The sequence below is a fragment of the Amblyomma mixtum genome, chromosome 3 (genome assembly GCF_055824585.1).
Source record: "Amblyomma mixtum isolate Tamu chromosome 3, ASM5582458v1, whole genome shotgun sequence".
Lineage (NCBI taxonomy): Eukaryota > Metazoa > Arthropoda > Arachnida > Ixodida > Ixodidae > Amblyomma > Amblyomma mixtum.
The window spans coordinates 357,058,128-357,071,514 of NC_143014.1; the positions used below are offsets into that span (position 1 = coordinate 357,058,128).

General features: G+C 45.4%; 1 protein-coding gene across 1 annotated transcript; it reads right to left on the minus strand.

Annotated features, from left to right (window-relative positions):
• Positions 1-3,176: 3,176 nt before the first annotated feature.
• On the minus strand, positions 3,177-13,184 carry LOC149356439 (uncharacterized). Its single transcript, XM_089576343.1, has 6 exons — positions 13,153-13,184; positions 10,876-11,052; positions 7,767-7,805; positions 5,130-5,311; positions 3,826-3,985; positions 3,177-3,292 (listed from the first exon to the last, which is right to left on the minus strand). The coding sequence occupies exons 1-6, from the start codon at positions 13,169-13,171 to the stop codon at positions 3,177-3,179; spliced, it is 693 nt and encodes a 230-aa protein (XP_089432469.1). The 5' UTR covers positions 13,172-13,184.
• Between the last annotated feature and the right edge of the window lie 203 nt (positions 13,185-13,387).

The following is a 13,387-nucleotide window of genomic DNA, read 5'->3' on the forward strand; positions in this document are numbered from 1 at the left end:
CCGCTCTGCCCGCAAAAATAAACAATAAAACCACAACAGTGCTGTTTTCCTATGCTTTCCTTAGTTTCAAAGACTGTTAGGATCTTTAATTTTTTCATACGTTCCAACAAGAGCGGTCCTATTCTCAGCTTTAGAAGTGCGGAATAAAAGAGCCTTAGCTGATAACTGCCCGTCTTGCCCCTGACCTGAAATACAGCTGCAGGTCTTTTCCGAGGTTGCTATGGTGTTAACAACGTACAAATGCAAACGCACCTTGGTCTCTTCCAGTCTCCGAGGCTGCCTGGGGCCAGGCCTGCACACTGTTAAGGACGAGTAGCAACATCCCACTGCTGCCACCAGTTGTTGAGGACAGAGGGGCCCCTGTGGTGACTGACTCGTTGAGCACCACAGGTCCCGGCTCCGAAGGACGATGTCGAACTCCATTAAGGAGGAAACTGTACAAGAGGTTTATTTTACAGATTTACAGTCGAGAAGGGAGTGCTCCGGGCACGAAACAACATCCCGTTGAATAAGCTTCGTATTCCCCAGATCTGTGACTGGGGAATAAACTTCGGAGAACGACGTTCAATCAGGTGGGCAGATATGAACACTGGTGGTACCACCCACGGCAGGGGGCGGTGCTGATACTCTCTCGCGCTCTTACAGCTCGGTCGATGGAAGGGGGTAGAAACTGAGGCATCAAACACTGATGTGTGGCCACTGGGCCTCCATGGGACAGACATTTCCCGCAGTCTCCCAGCAGGTGAATGAACGTCCTCGTACTCCCCCGCGGGATGTCAAGAACACGAGACTTCTGTCGAGGGTAAGCCATCTTGCAAAAAACAGCAACAGCTTGACATTGCGCAGCACCACTCCGTCGCCCGGAGACCCGGGGGTAGACTCGGCCACTTGACGCCGCTGCTGCCGCCGTCGCCACTGCTTGCGGTATCTTTGATTTACGATGACTCACGCCTGGAAGTAATTCCTCCCAGCCTCGTGTTCTCCGATCTTAACAACACATATCAACACACTGAAGAAGGTCTGCACTCATGCAGAAACCACACGACGAACACATTCGATAATACACCTCTCTTTTAGACCAGTGGAGGCTAATCTGCTGTAAGCTTTCACATACCTCTGCAGAGGCAGAAAACAGTTCAACAACGCTTTGTGCCAGGTTCACCACAACCACACCCAAAGCTGTTTAAATTGTTCAACTAGCCTCACTCGTGCAAGACAGCGATCAACACACACAAGAGGGTATTGGCATGACAGAGGTATTGGCAGAGGTATTGGCACAAGAGGAAGACGACCGCTCCAGACGCCCTTCGACCAGCAAGACCAACAAAAATGTGTAGCGAGAGAAACATTTACTTAACAGTGATCGTAGAATGAGTATCAGAATGATTGCTGATGACTTCAGCATTCCTCAAACCCAAGTTTTTGACATCGTGACAGAAAACTTATCCATGAGGAAAGCGTGCGCGAAGTTGTTGCCGGGAGTGTTGTCAGAGGAGGAAAAGGCCAACCGGTAGGATCTTCTTCATCATGTGAATGAGGACCCCGATTTTTTTTCCCAGCACAAGACGGCAACGCTGCCTCAGCCACCCTACAGCCTCGACTTGGCCCCGGCAGATTTTTTTCTATGCCGAGAATAAAATCGACATCCCAAGGGATCCCCGCCGACCTCCTCTAAGCCAGCGCAACCGGTCCTTGGACTGGTCCCCTGTTTTTGGGCGTAATAAAAGAGATCACCACCGCTCACAGGCACTCCAAAATATTCTCATGAGGATTTTTCTGAATAGTGTGGCATAATATCTAGTGCACATGCTACTGGAAGTGTTTGAAGGCTTTGTGCTTTCGCCGCTTTTATTCCTCGTGTTGCGAAGACCAGTCAATGGCGTCATTAGGTGTCACAGTGGAGCACTGTAGAACAGACTCGGGAAGACAATGAGGTGGCGTGGGGGATGGGGGACTGGGAGTAAGAAGTGGATGTGCATGGTGGTTGGTGTGAGTAGGGAGGACTGTCGTGGTGGAGATATATAAGTGGTATGCCTGCGATCTGCGCGTGAACTGGGGCATGCGAAGGACACCGGCATGGGGAAGTGTGCGACGATATGGCCTCGGTCTAGTAAATAAATTTCAAGGCCTAACAGTGTCAGTAAATAAATGAGCAGCAGGCCTTCCATCCCCATCAAGCCATATGCGGATGACTGTTGTATACTGTCCGATCAAATTCCTTGACGATGTGTGTATTTTGCACTCTAACCTCAAGAAACTCCCTCTCTGGTGCAGTCTATGGCAGATGACTTTAAGTAGTGAAAATTCTTATGATGCAGTTCACAAAAAAAGATGGAAAAGCCCCCCCCCCTGACCAGCTCAGGTAAAATAAATAATATAGTTCAAACTAGAGAACCTGTTAAATACATTGAGATTACGTTTACTGAATACTGTAGTGGCCTACTCATACTGACTTACCCAAGTAGCACAATGTGGGCTATCATGTGCGGGCCCTAGTGGGCCCGATGAGGGCAATGTTTGTCGGGCCAACGCAGGCTCTGCAACTCGGGCTCCGGTAGGCCCAAAGAGGGCAGCCCACCAAGCTACCCCATTGGTCCCACTTTGGACCGATCGGGGCAGCCCAAGTGAGGCACGTCTGAATCGGTCCAACAGCGAAAGTAGGTGGGCTGCCTACATCGGCAGCCTAAACGGGTCCCTCAACAGATTGATGTGGGCTGCCTATATTGGCAGCCTAAGTCGGTCCTACAGCAGGTTGATGTGGGCAGCCTATGTAGGTTTCCTCAATGGGGCCCACAGCAGGTTGATGCGGGCTGCCTACATCGGCAGCCTAAGTCGGTCCTACAGCAGGTTGATGTGGGCAGCCTATGTAGGTTTCCTCAATGGGGCCCACAGCAGGTTCAGGTGGGCTGCCTTAAAGGGATCCACAACGGGCTATCTTGGGCAGCCACTACTGTTTCTTCGGTTGGCTTAAGCCCCTGAACAGGGACAGGCAAGTGGCGGCAATGATATTCAGATAAACTGTAATAGTTAACTGGAATGTCAGATTCTGTGAGCAAGTGACGAATTTGCTATGCCACTTCAGCCCACAGATGAGGTACACAAAGCCATCAAAATGCAAATTAACATATTTTATTTCAAGAAAAAAAGAAACACTGTCTGCAGGACATCCTACTGTGCTACTTCATCCTGGCCCTGCGGCCGCCATCCCGGTCCCGGGCCCCTCTCAAATACCCGGCAATGCGGTTATTGATTACTGCCACATCCGCATCCGGAATCCGGCGCTGGACAGCAGCTGAAATCACATAAATCTCATTTATGACACAATCGATTCAGACAGCTGGAAGAGCACTCATCTTATTAGCATTTGAAAAGAATGCCCCAATGCATCAAAACAGCTATGCAGCTGCCAATAGCAAAATGTACTTTTATTTTCAAGGTATAAAACTTCATTGGCACTTAACATCTAAACAAAGAAGGTTATGCCAGAATATTTTTGAATATTTGCGAGATACTAAGACCTACCAAACTAAACATCACACTAATAGGTTCGTTCAATTCACCTATTGAACGAACCTAATACATTTATCGCACTGTATCAGTACAATTTGCTCTTGATGCACTCAAACTGTAGACTGCCAGTACACATGTAAGCATAACGCCCGAAGTCAGGCACAAGGACTAAAAATGTGGTCAGTTACATATAAAATTAGTGTAAAACAGAAATATACCAACAATCACATTGTAGAGCCTTAGGTCCTTGAGTCAGGCACAAGGACTAAAAATGTGGTCAGTTACATATAAAATTAGTGTAAAACAGAAACATACCAACAATCACATTGTACAGCCTTAGGTCCTTGAAGGCTGGCTTGTCTCTTCGCCCCTCCAACGTGTATTCCAGGGCCACTGGTGTTTTGATGAACGTCTTCATTATGAGGCGTGTAGCCTCATCCGGAGTCGTTCCGCCAATCAAACCAAGCTTTTTCGTCTGAAAGAAAAATTACAAGAATTACCTTGCTAGCTGCACAATTGATGCAGCGAAGTCCCTTGTACTTTTCGGTTTTGGCATATAAAGATGCTTTGCAATAACAACTCTGCTAACACTAATATGACTCAATGACATTAAGAAATGACAATAGGATATTACTATATTTGCTAGGATGCAATGATAATGAAGGCTCCTGGCAACAATCAGGCCAATAAAACTGCTGCTCTCCACTCCACCTTCAGCAAGCATCACTGCATCGAAGTGCAGTTGAAACCGCAGCAATGAAAGCCCTCAAGAATGAAATTCCAGCGGCAACAGAGAATCTGGCAGCCCTGGTGAACGCCCATAGAGATCATTACATTTGCCGCCTCTCAACAGCGAGCGTTCTTTTTGTTCCGCATTAACAAAAACTTCAGAAGCGATCAATATTTTTTTGGCACATGAGCCAGTTGGGAATACAGAAGTACCAGATTTGCACAAGCAAACTAGCCAACAGGCACTGGTGAAGGCATTGTTTTTACATTAAATTGGTAAAATAAAAATGATGCAGACAGCTATACATTTTGTATGCTGAAAACAGTGTTTTGCTAGCCCATCTGTTGGAAACAATGTAGGCATGATGCATCCATCGCGACAGTACCCCAGCTAGGCTGCAAACAATGCCCGCTGCCACTGAAGGGAGTCTGAGGACGCAAGATAGTGACCTCACTGTCCACCATATGCATGCTACGACTGACCACGTCTTGCTGACATCAATATATCTGGTATCGTTATAAGTGGACTGCACTGTAATGCAGGTGACAACCCAACATATAAAGCACTGGTTTAATCAAGCTGTATGGTCGTGCCTTCTTAACCTAGGAGTAGTATGCTTGACTCGACATCCTAGAGAACTGGAAGGTTGATTCTTATTCCGATTGTATCTTTCCACCTCACATGAACAACCCGAACTGGCAGCTCCCCGCAACTTTCTGATATCATGCTGTCCCGTTAAGTTGAACAAACCAGTTGCACAAAAAAATCATTGGCCAGCCATGCAAGCTACCAGCTTCCAGCACCTTGCAAGTGATTTCTAGCTCACAATGCCAATGACAAATTTTGCAACAACGCCAGCTTGTCTTCATGGCTACCACAGGGAGCTTACCAGAAAGGTTCGTTTGTCGGGATCTGCAAGCTCCTCCTCGATTTCTTTGAGTACCTCAACAGAGGTTGCCGGCCCGATTTCTTGGCATGGGTCTTCACTATACGCAGCTACGTAGTTTCCTTTCAGCTCCTTAATGTCAGCCCGGATTTCCATTAGTAGCTGTACAACCCGGTGGTTCATGCCTGGGGAAAATCACATGAAGTGCAAAAATGAAACATTCATCTTTACTAAATATCATCATCAGCCTGACTACCCATTGCAGGGCAAAGGACTCTCCCATATCCTTCCAATTAACCTGGCCATGTGTCAGCTCATCCACTTCGATTCCTGCAAACTGGCTAATCCCACCTAGACACCTGGTTTCCTGCTGTCTCCTACACATGCCTTATCTTGCAACCTACTTCGCTACCTTTAACCGTCAACTACATTCCCTGCCTCTTTCTTTTGACTAGCCTATTATTAACCTGCATTTGTTCACTGACCCGCTCTGCTCTCTTCCTTACTTACATTACATCTACAGTGAAATCTCGTTACTACGAACACATTAACGAATTTTTCAAATTAACGAATTCTTTAAGAATCCCCGGCAGATTTGCTGTTTTCAATGTAAAACTATTTCAGAATTACGAATTTCAAAATAGCGTATATTTCAGAATAACAAACGTATTTTACTTCTTCTTCTAGAATTTTGGAATATCAGTATTACGAATTCGGCTAAAATTAACAGCGCCGCAGCTTGCAACTGTCGCGTGAAACAGAAACTGCCGTTTCTGTGTGTGTATGGTCCGTGGGCCGTAGCTATCATCATCAGCACATCTAGTACCAGCTCCTAGCGCCACCATGAAGCTATGGTTTATTACGCAGTAGCCAGCAGGCCTAGCTGCCTGCGTTTTTTTTCCTGTGTTGTGTGTCGTACGCGGGTCGGTCGTTCATGTGTTCGTGCGTGCGGGACGGTATTTTTTTTTTGCCACAGATTATCTTATGGCGAAGTTTGTGCGATATTGGCGATGATATTAGCCAGCGAAATGCCAAGAAGATATGAACACAGCTGCTTTCCCTGCAAGAAATCGACGCAGGGAAAAAGCGATTCGGCCTCTACAGACAGCTAGCATTGCCCCATCGAATGCCGCGATCATTATGAAAGACCAAGACAAGATTTTCAAACTTCAGGGAGCATTGAAGATGGGGTCATAGAGAACTCTGACGTTTCTGGTTTTTTTTTTTGCATATGAACAAAGTCCGTATTTTCATCGCTCAGTGCAAATACGCATGCGATGAGGTGTTCCGGAAAGTGGAAGGTGTATGTGCTGTAGTGGTGTAATGTAGTGCGCGGTCGTGTTTGCTGCACGCGGCAGAAGATGGTTGGTTTAGTTGGTTTATGGGGGTTTAACGTCCCAAAGCGACTCGGGCTATGAAAGACGCCGTAGTGAAGGGCTCCGGAAATTTCGACCACCTGGGGTTCTTTAACGTGCACTGACATCGCACAGCACACGGGCCTCTAGAATTTCTCCTCCAAAGAAATTCAGCCGCCGCGGCCGGGATCGAACCCGCGTCTTTCGGGTCAGCAGCCGAGCACCATAGCCACTGAGCCACCGCGGCGGCACACGCGGCAGAGGAAAATAATGGATTTCTTCAAATAAATCAGCTTTGGAGTCAGTGCAACATTTTCACTTGAGGTTTTGCTGGTCTACACACGTGCCCACTGCCAAGGTACGTCATTTTCATACCTACGTTTGACCACTGGCTTATAATCGCAGATTTTTCATTGCAACGATATATTAAAATAAATAATTTTGTGCGGTCCCGCAGAATTCGTCATATCGAGATTTGACTGTACTGTATTTACTCGACGCTAAGTAACCTTTTTCTCGATAGCAGTGATTAAAGTGAGGGAGGAGATAAAAAAATCTACCCCCCTTTTTTTGCATCAATATCTTGCCAAGATGGATGCAAGCAGTAACAATTCATTTGGCAAAAAAATTTAGCAAACATCTTCCTAAAACGCAATTGCACTGCGCTTGAATTTCAAGCTATGACAGCCCTCTTCAAACTTATCTGACTTTCGTTATGGATGCCGAACAGCTGACATTAAATAAGGCAAATGTGGGCCCACAGCACCTGCAAAGCCTGCTGACATAGCCAAATGGCTGCCATTACGAGGTCCATGTGGCAACACGCTGAAAGAGCATTAGGGGTCATTTTCAGCCGGCTTCTGCCATCCTGCGCCACTAGCTGTCATGTAGTGTCGGAGCGCAGCAACACAAGTGGATACCGCGCCGTGGACACTGCATGAACTCGGGTCTCAGACTCCAGTTCGATTGAGTGAGCAAGCATGCTAGAAGCCTTGTCTACGTTCTTTTTCTCTCAAAAAAGGGGGTGCTTAGATTCACATGCAAACTTTCTGTCCAAATTTTCTTTTGCCAAGTTGGGAGGGGGTGCTTAGAATCGTGAAAGTATGGTATTTACAAAAACACACACAAACTCCTTTTCAAATCATAAACTCAACAGTTTTCAAGGACCCACAAATTCCAAGGTTATCAAGGATCTCAACAACAGCTTTTTAGTTAAATTCCATGTATTTCAAGGATGCAAATGAGTGCTGATTAAATCATTGTAAGAGGATACAAGAGTACTTACGTTGGTTTGCGACACACCGTGGGTCTTCACAGTGTCGACCTGCAAAATTGAACCAAACTTTTTTAAAAGTGTCAAGCGATAATTCAGAGAGCTGCCAACTTTAGTTCAGGTTTTCAGTAGAAGAGTAAATGAGATATCAAGGAAGTTTAAAACATTATGGTTGAAGCACAGATCATAGGTTTTCTAAGTTGCCCTTCCAGCAGTTTCACTGACCTAGTTGAATGTTACAGGCTTCAGGGGCGTTTACATAGTATACTCTTATAGTCGGCTACAGCTCGAAAAAAATGGTGGATTTTACTCCCTAAAGAACCCTTCTGCAACCAATGGCACTGAGAGATTCTAAAGTATAATCCCCTTAGACCTGATAGAGAGACAATGCAGGGTGTAACAGATGAAGGAAGGTTCACCATGCCTTCACCACCTTCACCTCCATCTGCAGTTATTTTATCGTGCCAAAAGTATGCGTTCGCCAAGTGCTATTGGCGCATTGTTCAGTGCAGCCTCCTCCCACCCGATACTGGCACTTGTGAGAGGACACCACCACTAATGTGTCACACCATGAAGGACGCAGGGGTTGAAAATAGGAAACAATGGTCACTGTTCCACGCTTCTTATCAAAAAGCAACCATTGGTCAGTCTTTTACAAAATAAATATATCCTCCGATATCAAATTAGTGAGCTTTTACTGTATATGGTAAAAAAACGGCACTGGCCATCGTTGCTGCTGCTGTGCAAGGTATACCAAGGAATATTTAATATTAGGCACTCTTCACTGCCAAAAATGCACTGTAATTAAGTGAAAAGAGCTTGTCAGCCTTCCACTTTGTTCAATCTATCTGAATGTATATTGTGAATGAATCTCCAGAAAATGAAGCTGTGGGCCCCATGCAGAAGCACACGGGGCAGCACTCGCGGTGAACAGGCACCGCCACGAATGGGCACCGGAGTTTTTCAAGGATAGACGCGGCCGCCTGGGCAGGTCGCCCGCCTGAAAAAGGCGGCTGTAGGAAAGTAATTGGGGTCTGCACAGCGGAACATTGACAGTTTGGGCTAGCTGGAGTGACATAGCGAAGCATGAACAATGCAGGCACCACAAGGCGCAAGACTGAGAGACACTGACAAGCCCTGTCTGCCTGCTGGGCATTTATTTCTAGGCTGAAAACATGAAAATGGAAGAAGACAGAAGGAAAAGCACGCGCAGTTTGGAAAGGCCAAGCAAAATAACAAAGAGGAGGGGATAAAAAACATGATAACAAGGTAGGAAATTAAAAAAAAATTGTGAACCCTCCTCCTTCCACATGCGGTGCAGTTTCACAGAAAGCCAGCCTCAAATTCTTCATGTGGGACTGGCTAAGGAAAAAATAAAAATAAAGGAACACTGCGGGGGATTTAGCGGCGGAGAAGGATGGAACAAGTGTGGGAAAAGAAAAGGAGTGAATGAAGTAAGAGCCAAGAAAGGAGAAAAAGGCATGAAAAAAGAATAAAAAAACTGATCGCAATGCGCAAAACCTGAAGACCCAAAAACGATTACTGGGGCTTGGCAAGCCGCAGGCAGCTGTTATTAAGCAGAAGACTTTTGATAAGCTTTGGCTATCTTTCTGGTGAGGCAGTTGGCACTTTTCTCGATGATAAAGGAAAGGATGGCAGATTCACACTGATCACTCTGTCCATGCAATGCTCATGCACACGGTCGCTGATACAACAACCCAGCTATGAGCATGGAAAACTTCCATTAGAGCACAGCACAAAAAGTGATCTACGGTTTCTAATACACATGCATTTTTCCTTTGTCAGGTAGGTCATAAAGCTCTCAAAGCTTATTGCAGGCCCATTGCTCAATGCTTTTCAAGTGGTGAGAAAAGTCATGAAAGGATGTAGATGCCTACTTTTCCTTTTCATTGAAAGAAAGTCCTACCTCAAATCCGAACTTTAATGCTAGTTCTTTGACCGTACTTCCAAGTCTTCTGCCACCAAATTAAGCTAGGATGGGGAATGTAACAGGTGGCAGCGAGCCACTCGACCTCCTGTTTGGAGTAGGATGGCGTGTAAAGAATGCTGATTTATTCAGAGCACCCACGAATAAGTAAGGACAAAGAAAACTGCCCAGAAGGAAAGTGGCGGCAGCACATGGAAGGGAAAAAGGAGTGAGCTAGAGGGAAGAAAAATTATTGAAAGCAAAAAAAAAAGTAACCAAGACAAATTTGCAAAACTAAGCGCAAAAACGCAAACAGTAAATATGCAGTAAAAGCGCTACATTTTCATTAGTTATCTCTGCACTGCACCGGTCCTCATGCAAGCTACAGTAGACAAGGAAATACAGACCACAGGATAGATTAAATAAAGATTACGCAATGATCAACTGTGTCCACGAGCGCGGCCCACAGGGTGCACATGGTGGTCCTAGTACATGCGCATTCCTTTTGTTGGGCATGGCAATTGGCTCCAGATATTGCAGATGCCTATGAGTTGCCAGATTTCTTCCTTTCTTTCTTTTTTTTCATGTGAGAAAGACTGCGAACGCAGGAAAAGGGAGTGTGCCCTCTATTGGGAAGGACGCCGTGTGGAAAATCTGGAAGCAGCAGATCCAGACATGATTGCCAGCTCACTGCTCGTTGGATGGCAGCTATCCAAGCTTCGCGTCACTTTGCTTCATAAATCTTATTTCGGGTGTCAAAAGCACTCTATCAGGCAAGTGAAAATGTATGAAACCAAACGACCAAAAAAACTGCAACCCAGGAATTCATTTGTGACCTTATAATGCCACGAATACAAGGAACGAACGGCGAATATGAACCACGCACAGCAGAACCGCAGCGTCTCCACAGTGCGGCTGGGCACACCCTTCCCGAACAGAGCTCCCTTCCCGCCTCGAGGGGTGCACGCATTGCGGCGCGAGTTGCTCCTGCACTGTGCCCATTAGCAGAGCTAAGAAGATTAAAAAGCATGCCAGATTTGAGAGCTACATTCAAATATTCATTGGAAGGGGTTATTACGACATGATATTATATATATTTCAAATGATAAGTTATTCAGCACCTGTGACAGTTCTCAATGCTGACCAATGTATAATTAAATGACATCAACATCCAGAAACCCAACAGGTCCTCACTTTCGTCGTGCAGACTGTGTGCGCTGGGGACATCCATAGTCCGCACTACATCCCGGACAGCCTCATGACGGACTTCACTACTGGTGATGCTTGTCGTAGGCATGGGTGAAGCTCGGTCCCTGGGGCCACCAGCTGAAAGGACCTCTGCACTACTCTCGTGTGCATACTCTGCTAAGTCTGCAAAGAATGGTAGTAAAAAGCAAGAAATGGTTTCACCAGTACAAAAAGCACAGTGCAAGGGTGCTAAAGAGCTTATTAAAAAAAATGAGGTCAGAACATAAAGATCATGTACCGTCTTTGCCAAAAGTAACCAGGCTGCATGTTTTGCTTCTCGCTTGTATTCTAAAGCCAACATGGATTCCCAGAAGGTAACAACTTGTTTAGAAGTGAGGACAGCATCTCGCCTTTACTTTCCATAGATTTAATGCTTCATAAGTGGTATGAAGTCTGTACCACCCAACTCAGAAGCGAAGCACGCAGCCTGGTTACTTTTGGCAAAGACGGTACAAATCGGCCAGAACTATATGCAATATCATTAAATGGGCCCTAAATCACCTGTGCTTGGGTTATAATATACCTCACTTGCTTAATCGTGTTGTAATAAACATTAGAGCAAAATACTACACCTCTACCCGGAGAACACAGCCCACAATCGCATTCTAAGTTTGAAAGGCTCTCTCCTTTGACTTTTGCATTCACTCTTTCTCTCTGTGCAACACTACTATGTATCAACGGCTTTTAATGGCTACTTGTCAGCTGCAAGCATGCATCACATATCTATTGCACATGAGAAGTAGTAATACTAATTTTCAGTTAGCACAAAAGAAAATTATGGATGTTTAGTACATGAGAATGTTTTTTTAAAGATTTCCATTTTGCACTTCCGCTCTCGCGCTGGCGGCTCAAGTGGCCTTCGCCACTTTTGCATTTCTAACACGAAATCATACACAAGGTTAACACCTGGAATGTTTGGCACAGGAATAAGAGCCACAGCCAAAAACTGCATGCATGAAGCAGATGACCACCATGCCTGGCCACGCTAGAACAGAAGTTCCTGTTTGCAGAGACAACTAAAAAAGCAAACGCACAAAACCACCAAAGGTGGGCACGGGACCCAAGGAAGAGCTCCAGCCATTGCGCATGCCAAAAACATCAAAAGGAGGAATGCCACGAAGGCACGGAATTTCAAACTTTGATTGCAAACAACTTCGCTTCTAAACATTGCTTGGAAAAAAAATTTGCTGGAATTGTATAGTGAAACAGTATAAACTAGCTGTTTAGAGCTCCTTCAACTCTTGAAAAATGTGTGCCCACAGCCCTGCCCACACAGCAGTTGTGGCTGCTGCATGCATTTGGGCATTACAGCCATGACATTAGAACTTCGGTCCAGTGTGCCGCTGGTAAAGCTTTTCTCATGGAAGAACATGCTGCTAAAGTGGCCCTTGAGCCCCTGCCACCCGTACAGCATAATTCAAGAACACCACAACTGACACATCACCTGCAAGCTCTGCCATGGAAGTTATATGCGTTGCAAAACAGAATATAAAAATACCCTCTTCCAAAGCCACAAATGACTATGTTACTAGCTTATTCATTGGCGAGTAAATAGTACAGCACAAGGTTGTGCAGACCACCGGCGTAAGCCCCCCACATTATTTAGATTCACACTGCTTTTAGTAAGCTTGTTGACCGAGCCGAGAAAAGTGGAAACTGTTGCAGCCTATCGTAGGCTCAGCTGAATGGCAGATGCACAGGAGTGAGTGACTGCCAGAGCTGCAGAAACAAGAGACCACAGTGCTGAATTCATGCAGCTGGTGTTTGCTGCCCTCTGCTGCCACCGCACATTACGTGTAAACGAGGAAGAGTGACAGTATATTCCTAATCATTGATTTCAATGGTCCTACAAATGTAATTGTCAAAAAATACTTTCATTGATTGCATATGGGTCCATTTCCATCCATCAGCAGAATTTTGAACTAGACAGACTCTTTTGTGTCCCTTCAATTAACACATCATTTAGAACCTTTCTTTGAGACATTCAGTGCATGTTAGTGTTTTCATACGTTTGTGATGTTATGAGTGTATGAAACGCATTGTGACTGGCCACAGTGAATTTTAGTTTGCTATTTTTGTAGTTTTAAAACAGTCCCACTTTGTATAGCGAAAAACACTTGTGCACATGTAAAGAGACGCCAAAAAATGTGATGTTCATAAAACCCCAGGAGTTGCATATTAATATTGTACTTCACCATGTAAAAGAAAGAGAAGTGCACTTACCGTCCTCAACCCGAGGCATGCGAAGCTGTAAATCTGGAACTGAAACAAATACCCAAATGCAATATTACCTCTCAGCACAATCTTAACCGCGATTAGCTCCTTTCGGAGCCCTGCAAGGCCTGTGAGCAAATCTCAACCCTCACAGTATAATGCAGTACAGTTGAACCTCAATATAATGAAGGCGTACATTCGGGAAAAACTTCGTTAAATCGCAGACGTTGTTGCATCGTTTTTT

Bases quoted from the DNA above. Each gene is read 5' to 3' on its own strand.
- LOC149356439 (XM_089576343.1), bottom strand. The intron at 5,312-7,766 runs GTAAGTACTCTT...GATTTTCCCCAG, and splicing joins ACGGTGTGTCGCAAACCAAC to GCATGAACCACCGGGTTGTA. The intron at 3,293-3,825 runs GTATGTTTCTGT...ATGTGATTTCAG, and splicing joins GCTGTACAATGTGATTGTTG to CTGCTGTCCAGCGCCGGATT.